This window comes from Carcharodon carcharias, chromosome 13, assembly GCF_017639515.1.
Source record: "Carcharodon carcharias isolate sCarCar2 chromosome 13, sCarCar2.pri, whole genome shotgun sequence".
Lineage (NCBI taxonomy): Eukaryota > Metazoa > Chordata > Chondrichthyes > Lamniformes > Lamnidae > Carcharodon > Carcharodon carcharias.
In genome coordinates, this window is record NC_054479.1 from 66,934,776 (window position 1) to 66,943,711 (window position 8,936).

An 8,936-nucleotide genomic window follows, 5' to 3' on the forward strand; every position below is an offset into this window, starting at 1 on the left:
CTGTGGATGGACTGGTGTGGAGCTCCACACCAACTTTACTTCTGGAGTGGGGGGAGTTGAGGGGGTGGTGAGCCATCTGCCCCCCTTAAAATCCCACCACTCACACTTCCCTCCCCCACACCCAAAACCCCCACAATGTGTCTGCGCTAGTGTATTGTAATGTTGTGGTTGTGGTACAGAATTATTTCAACAAGCTGTGAAATTAAATTCTATAAATTAGCCTCAGCTATTTACAATCTATATCAATGGGCTGAATTTTCTGTTTGACGGGTGGGTGGGCCCGACCCAATCAGCAGTGGGGGCGGAGCCTATCGCCGCTGGCGAAATGGGCTGCGCCGCCATTTTGCGTGGGTGGGCCAATTAAGGCCCTCCCAGCGTGTTTCAGACTACCGTGTATAGCGGGAAATTCAAATGTGCGGCGGGCGTTTACAGACCGCCGGCTCCAATGGGGAACCAGCAATCTGTATAAAGTAAAGCCAGGCAGCCTCCTTTAGGCTGTTCACCATGGTCAGCGACCGGGCTCCAGAGGATGTCAGGGCAGAGGAGGAGGAGAGGGGGCAGGCTGCAGGGTAGGCCAGCGGGGAGGCCAGTGTGCCCCTTGGTTCTCTGATACCTGCCTTGCTACCGTCCTGGAAGAGGTGTCAAATCGTCAGGAGGTGTTGTTTCCGGAGGATGGAAGGAGGAGAGCCCCCCACATGACCAGGCAGGCGTGGCAGGAAGTGGCGGAGGCAGTAAGCTCTCAAGATGCCGTGCAGCGCACAGGAACCCAGTGTCGCAAGCACTTCAATGGTTTGTTGCGCTCTGGAAGGGTGAGTCCCATGTCAGCCTTGGCCATTTTACCCAGCAGGTAGCCTTAGCCTTTGAGGACCCCCCCCCCCACCCCCCACCACCACCCTTTGTCTTAGTGTCGTTACTGCATTGGACATTTGGCGCACGCTGGGTGGGCAAACAGATAGTGATCATGCTTACATAAGCCTTAGTGGTTGATGAGGAGATGGGTTCTCCCCGCAGCATATGTTGGTGTTTGTTGCATTTGAGTTGTCTGGGGGCAACCTGCAGGGGAAGCAGCTAGACAAATACTCAGAACTTCAACACGTGTCTTATTGATGGTGATGAGATGGTGGAAGGGGAGCCTCAAGGTGTCGTGACCAAGAGCCATCTGCTGATCTTGGCGTCGCACCTAGTTGCGCCTCCTTGCCATGGGCGCTAAGACCTGTGTGTTATTCAAAGTGATGGCCGAAGGTGTCCAAGGTGGCTGTTGGGGGAGGGGTTTTGGAGCAGCCATATTATCTTCGGGGGACTGATCACCAGACGTGTGGACAGGAGCTGCTGGAGGCCTCAGATGGGCACCTGTGGTTGGGGTGCAGCGTGCACGTGCAGAGTACATGAGTGATCAGGCACAATAAATGCTCTTCTATGTTCTGCAGGCAAAAACAGAGAACAATAGTCGGGCGCATTTGCAAACTTGTGGTGGGTGCACGCCGTGTTGCAGCACCTCACCACGTATGAGGAGCCCGTGGAGCTGGGGAGGAGGCAGGCAGCCAGGTCAGCAAGTGTCAGCGAGGCTGGGGTGCGGCGGCCAGGTATTTGAGAGCCACAGTCCCATCCACTCTGTCTCCCCACCATCCATAGCACTGGTGCTTGCTGCAATCGTTAATGCAGCAACACTGCTCATTCACAGACTGATACAGTCAGACGTGTGGGTCATACACAAAGTTCCCTCGGCCCCTTGAGGATGCGTGTCTCTAGCACCTTCCAAAGTCGCCGTATCCCATTTGTGACCACTATCCCCATAGCCTAACATGCCATGGCATCGCTGCTGCACATCCAAAGACTTATTGCATCTTAGGAGGGTTTGTCCCTCCACCACCCTTTCAGCCAGTGCGTCCCACATTACTCTGTCCAAAAGGTCCTCAGCACCTCACCTGCCAACCTCATGGCACTCAACTGAAATAAACGCCACCATGTTAGTCATCCCTGCGCCAAGAGGAAATGTTGTCTTGTGTCCACCCGTTCTATGCCCTTCCTAATGGTATGAAGGTCAATAATGTGACCTGTCAATCTCCTGCGCTCCATGGCAAATGTGGCAAGTGTATGCAATATTTCCTCATAACTCCAACACTCCAGGCCAGCATGCATCCAGGTCAGGAATCTCTGCACTCTCCCCACTCCAATGCCATCCCTCCCATGAAGCGCAGGTCACAAGTGAACGCAGAAGTGTGGATGTGGCCTCGACAGCGTTTTCTGCACTTGCAACATGACCTCCCTTTTCCTACATTCTATTCCTCGGCTAATAAAGGCAAGTTTGGCTTTGACCTTGTTAAACACCTTATGGTCCTGTTCTGCTATCTTAACAGGTCTGCCCAGCAAGGTCCCTGTAATCGTTGTGACTTTCCACGGTCCTCCCATTACTCATGTATTCATGTACCTTGTTTGTCTTGCCCAAGTGCCTAACTGCACGCTTATCCACATAACATTCCATGTGGCCATCTGACCAGCCTGTCTGTATGCGCGGGTAATTTTTGGGCCTCCTCTTGACTATTTACCACTCCACCAATTTTCGTCTCCTTAGGTTCTTGAAAGTTGAGTGCATTATGAGCCTGGGGTAGGGAAGGGATGAATGGTGTTACTGACTGAACGCTAACTGATGCACTGTTCCTGTTGTTAATTTCGGCATCAGCCACATGGCCGCCATCAACACGCCCAGAGCCACCCCTCCACACCTGAGGGCCAAGACTTGCAACGTGCGTCACATCATTTCAGGGAGCCGGACATCAGTGCAGCAACTACCACATTGATGGGGATTATGACGTTGGCTAGTGTCCTGGGGCACAGTGGAGAGGGCACTTCACAATCGCTGGAGGAGATGGCACAGACAGAGAGTGTCGATGGCGCCAGCAGCCGGAGGACTGCAGGGGACCAGGCACACGCTGAGTCTGGCAGTGATGATGTGCCTCTGGAAATGTCAGCCATGCAACAGCTGCAGGACAAGTGGCAGGGTGCACGGGAGCATCTGGCAGGGTTGCATGAGGGTGTGCTTCACTTGGTCTCTGTGGTGGAGGAATCCAGGCAAAGTGTCAGTGTTGGCATGAACCTCAGGACAGAGCTCCAGGCTTCCTCCATTGAGAGATTGGTGACTCTCATGAAGAGGGGCTTCCAGCAGATTGAGAATTATCTGATTGGGTTATGCTCTGACCTGCAAGCCCTCATAGCGCTAATGGCCACAGGTGGTCATTGGCAATGTGGGAGATGTTCTGGGCACCAAGTGTCGCAGCTCGGTGCCCATCCATCTGGGGTGCGCAGGGAGGTCCAATGTGACCTCACATCGGTGCAGCAGCTGCCTGTCATCGCTGTGAGCTCCTCTCAGGGCGCTCCGGATGAGGGCAGCAGCTCCTCCGCCCCTCTGCCAGTGACCGTTGCATCCATTGAGGCTGCGACAACTGGGGAGGTGCCAGTTCTGGAACTGGACGCTCCATCCCAGGCAGCGCCAGCACAGGCTCCATGGGCCAGAGGACGGCCACCAAGGTCATCGAGGCCAACAGGACAGCAGAGTCAGCAGGCTGTCTCACAAGCCATTCCGTGCGATGGGGCGACACCTAGACGTAGTACCTGCAAACGAGAGCATAAGGCAGGTTAGGCATTCCACAGGTTTGTCACTGGTAATTTTGTATTGGCCCTAGATTAGGGACTGTTTCATTATATGCGTCAGAACGACATTTGTGGTTTATTTTGGTGGCAATAAAGTCCACTTTTCTGACCATGGCTGAGGATGTTTCCTTTGTGCTGCATTTGTACGTTTCACAGACATATCATGAGTGTTTGAGTGGATACTGATGTTTCTGTACCAAGCCCTTAGTTGCAGCTGATGAGATGGAAGATGTAGCACCTAAGTGCCATGTGTGGAAGCACCAGGCAATGCTGGTCCTGCAGATCCATGTGTGTGGAGCTAGCTGAAGGTTCATTGGATTAAAGTGTCCCGGGTGTCCCTGCCTCCTTGGTGTAGTAGCAGGTTGGTGTGCTGCCCCTCATCATTGCCCTGTGCTTCCTCATCCTCTGAGCCATTGCTGGATTCATCATGTGCAGCCTCATCCACTGTGTCAAGGTCTTAATCGTCAACTGATCCCTCCTTTCCAGCGCAAGATTGTGCAGAGCGCAGCATGCTACCACTATCACAGAGACGCAATCTGGGGGGTACTGGAGTGCTGAGCAGTCCAGGCAACGGAAGCGCATCTTGAGAAGACCGATGGCTTTCTTCATCAGAGCCCTTGTGGTGCCGTGGCTCCTATTGTATTGCTGCTCAGCTTCTGTTCTTGGACAGCTTAGTGGCGTCATGAGCCACCTTCTGAGGGGATAGCCCTTGTCACCCAGCAGCCATCCATCCAGCCGAGCACGGAAGAGCCCTGGCATCTGGGAGTGTCTGAGGATGTAGGCATTGTGGGAGCTGCCTGGGTACCTTGCACAGACTTGTACAATCTGCATCCTGTGGTCACACACTATCTGCACGTTCATGGAGTGGAAGCACTTCCTGTTGATGAATGCAACGGGCTCACCCACTGGTGCCTTGATAGCCACGTGTGTGCAGTCTATTGCACCCTGGACACGGGGGTAGCCAGCAATGGCCGCGAAGCCTCTGGCTTGCTGTGCCTGACTTGCCTGGTCACAGCGGAAGTGGATGAAGGTCAATGCCCATCTGAACAGAGCATCTGTAACCTGTTTGACACAAATGTGGACAGATGATTGGGAGATACCGCAAAGATCACCGAATCAGCCCTGGAAGGAGCCAGATGCATAGAAGTGGAGGGCAACTGTGACCTTCAGAGCTGCTGGCATGGGGTGTCCACCCACACAGGGGAGATCTGAGGGTTAATCATCTGACAGATGTAGTTCACTGTCCCCCTTGATAGTTGGAGACTCCTTCGGCACTGCATCTCAGTCATATTGAGGTAGCTGCTTTGCCGCCTGTGTACCCTGGCAGCAGGATAGTGGCGTCTTCTGCGGCCCCTTCCACCTTGAACAACTTCTTGGCCCTGTGCTCCTTGTGCCTATGTCTGGCCTCACAAAGGTGGCTCCCCTGGAGGCTGATTGTCTACTCCTGGCCTCCTCCTTATTCTATCCCTCCCTCCTCAGGGGAGCTGCCCCCAATGGAGATGTCAGAACCCATTCCCAAGCTAAATGGAGGTCTCAGGAAAGCTGCAGGCCCTTTAAAGATTACTGTCTGCAGACTGCTGAGTTGAACCTTCAAAGTACAAAGCAAGCTGTTGGAAATGGATCTGAACTATCACACAGACAAGTTTAAAACACTTTATGCAATAAATGCTTCAGATATAACAATTCCTCTGAGCCCACATATCCTGCCCGTGGATGAGGTTGTTAAAAAATCAGTTACCCGCCTGCCCGTTGGGCCCATGCGGCGAGGCGAAGATCGCACGGGCTCCTCAAAATCGGCATCGATTTCCGAGTTAAGGACGTTAACAAGGCCATTAACTAATGGCGGGCGCACATTGCACTTCATAGCGTGTCCGCCCACTTAAATATCGTGATGCCACGCACTGACATCGGCACGCTCACCCGACGTCAGCGTGTGACATTTTAAGCGCTGACACGCGGGCTCCGCCACCCGCACTTCAGCCATACAATTCTGCGCAATGACTTGGATGAAGGGACCAAATGTCTGGTTGCTCAATTAGCTGATGACACAAAGATAGGTAGGACTGTAAGTTGTGAGCAGTATATAAGCCTGGAAACGGATATAGATAGGTTGTGAGTAGGCAAAAAATTGGCAGATTGAGCATCATGTGGGAAAATGTGAACTCATCCAAAAGCAGAATATTATTTAAATGGAGAGAGATTGCAGAAGTCTGCGGTACAGAGAAATCTGGATGTCCTGGTACATGAATCAGGAAAAGTTAGTATGTTAGTATGCAGGTGATTAGGAAGGCAAATGGAATGTTGTTGTTCATTGCAAGGGGAATCGAGTATAAAAGTAAGGAACTTTAGCTACAGTTGTACAAGGTGTTGGTGAGACCACATCTGGAGTACCATGTACAGTTTTGATCTCCTTACTTAAGAAAGGATATAATTGCATTAGAAGCAGTTCAAAAAAGGTTTATGCGACTGATTCCTAGGATGAAGGGGTTATTTTATGAGGAAAGATTGGACAGGTTGGGCCTATATCCATTGGAATTTAGAAGAATGAGAGGTGATGTTACTGAAACATAAGATCTTGAGGGGACTTTCCAGTTTAAAAATAAGGGGTCTCCCATTTAGGATGGAGATGAGGAGAATTATTTTCTCTGAGGGTCATTCGTCTGTGGAGTTCTCTTCCCTAGAGAGTGGTGGAGGCTGAGTCAATTAATATTTTTAAGGATGAATTAGAAAGCTTCTTGACTTACAAGGGATTTGAAGGTTATGGGGGGAATATAGAGTTGAGGCCACAGTCTGATTAGCCATGATTATCAGATGGCTGAGCAGGCGCAAGGGGCCGAATGGCTCACTCCTCCTAATATGTATGTTCATAAATCTGAGAATATGTAGGGTGACATGGGAACGAGAGACCTGTGAAATCTGCCAGATTGTCATAAAAACCAAAATGGTTGTCTAATATCCTCCAGGGAAGAGTCCAAAATGTCCCACTATCCACCTAATATAGTCTCCATATGACTATGTCAGACTACATGTTTCACTTGTCTGGCCCTCTGAAGAGGTCTAGTAAGATTTTCAGTTGGCTGAACAAATATTACAGTTCAAGATGATGGCCCCCTGCTAACCTAGAGCACCAAAAAAAACTGACCTTTGGAGTATGGTGACTTAGATGCAGCAGATGCGTTAAACAGCAAGAGTCAAGTATATGGGACTTGGACACCATTCCAAACCCTAACACTGGAAGGGTGCCATCAATTCACTTTACACCTAGCATATTTAATGGCCTCAAATTTCCTCACCGTCATTAATGTGATACAGTGTAATGTGGGCACATGATATTTTCAGGAGTAGATTTTTTGACAGTGCCATTCCCACCAGGTTTCTGCTCCGTTGTGTGTCTTTTCATATGGGCTGCAGGTTTAGCGCCACTAATTGGCATTCTGCTTCTACCTCCCACATGATCTTTCGGTCAGCCTATGAAGGTCTAGGCCATAAACCTGGCATGTGCTTCTGCCCTAAGGAAAGAACATCATGTTGCAGACTCTATGGACCTAGTTTCAGGCTCTTCACTGATCAGTGGGATGTTGGATCTCATGTTTCCCACCTGATCTAGAAACCCTGGGGAGAGTATCTCCTAAATCCTGGGCCCAGGTATCTGAGGTCCAGAATAGAAGGCTGTCCCCCCCAGGGCCTCAAGCCCTGCAGTCTGTGACCATCCTACCCCTCCAAAATAAGTCTCCATTGCATTTTAACCACCCCCGACCACATCGCCCCTGCCGACTCCCCACAATTGTACAATGGTATTCTGCCACACAATGTGAACTAAGACACCCCATGTTCCTGATGTATGCAGTTTCTCTTTACGTATTCCTGGCAGTAAAACCTTTTGCTAAGAGCAAATGATCAGAAAACTTGGTCAAAAGCTTTTTAATTATTGTGTTTACAATATCTTTCTCTGGACAGGAGGCTATGACAGCAATGAAGCAGAAAGGCCATAATATCACTGAGCCCAGTCTGGTGCCATCTGTTATTCAAGGAATATTTAGAGATCATGGCTGTATTGAAGCAGTGTCAGACACCAGGAAAGCTGGAAAATCTGCTGGCTACTAGTATTTCAATCTAGAGGTGACAGCAGTTACTGCAGGAGACTTGTATTAAATTCGGCAGCATTCAACAAAGACGCAACATTCGCCGTTCTGTCCTGCAAGCTATATCAGACAACATAAGAAAACTAGACTGTATCTTCCACTTGATTAGGAAGGCAAAATTTCAACTTGCTCATAAACATGCCACATTGGCCATCTGACAACCAGACTAAGAATGACTAATGAGTTCCAGAACGCTTTTGGCAGTGAATTTGAACTCGACTCTGTTTTTGTTCCTGAGTCACCAAGATTTTGGACTTTTGCACTGATATCTTCACAAGATGGATTAGTTTTGGAACCATCCTGAATTTATAATTGGTGCATTAGAGAGAAGCCTGCTGAGAAAGATGGGACCAAGTTGTTCAACATGACAGACAAGAATACAGTGTAATTCAGTCTAACGTTGACACTTACTGTTGGAAGAGATAAAGTTCTTATTGTTTTATATACTATAAACTTAGCCTTAATGTAGTGCATATTAATGAGTTACCTTATTCTTGAATGTTAGTTCTTGTACATTAAAACCACAAGTGGGATGGTGAGCTGCCTTTATTGGGAGGGAAGAGATGGGTCAATGACAAAAGATGCCAGATCCAGTTTTTGACATTTTTCTGTTAAGTGCGCTTGCTAGTGTAAAGGTAAATATGGGAACAACATCAACCATAGTGTTGCACTGTGAAGTTCTGGATAAACACTGGAGCCACCCCTGAACCTAGACTGGAGTGTACTCTTGGGCTGGACTGAACCAGGCATCTGCATGCCAGGCCAAAAACAGAAACAGAAATATCTGGAAAAACTCAGCAGGTCTGACAGCATCGACGGAGAAAAGTACAGTTGACGATTCGAGTCCTCATGAACCTTCAACAGAACTAAGTAGAAATAGGAGAGTGGTGAAATATAAGCTGGTTTAAGGGGGGGAAGTGGGTGGGGGGGGTGGGGGGGAGAAGGTGGGTGGTTGTTGGGACAAGGAAGCAGTGATAGGAGGAGATAACCAAAAGATGTTACAGACAAAAGAACAAAGAGGTGTTGAAGGTGGTGATATTATCTAAAAGAATGTGCTAATTAAGAGTGGATAGCTGGACAATCAAGGTACAGATAGCTCTAGTGGAGGTGGGGTGAAATAAGACTAAAAGGGCATAAAAGGTATAG

At 49.4% G+C, this 8,936-nt stretch overlaps 1 protein-coding gene across 1 annotated transcript in view; it reads left to right on the top strand.

The window, feature by feature from the left end:
- ggt5b (gamma-glutamyltransferase 5b) overlaps positions 1-8,323 on the top strand; it is a 557,923-nt gene extending 549,600 nt beyond the window's left edge. Inside the window, exon 12 of the mRNA XM_041202316.1 lies at positions 7,606-8,323. Coding sequence (XP_041058250.1) covers positions 7,606-7,752 — 147 coding nt within the window. The 3' untranslated portion in view covers positions 7,753-8,323. The remainder of the gene's footprint in view (positions 1-7,605) is intronic.
- The last annotated feature ends 613 nt before the right edge of the window (positions 8,324-8,936 follow it).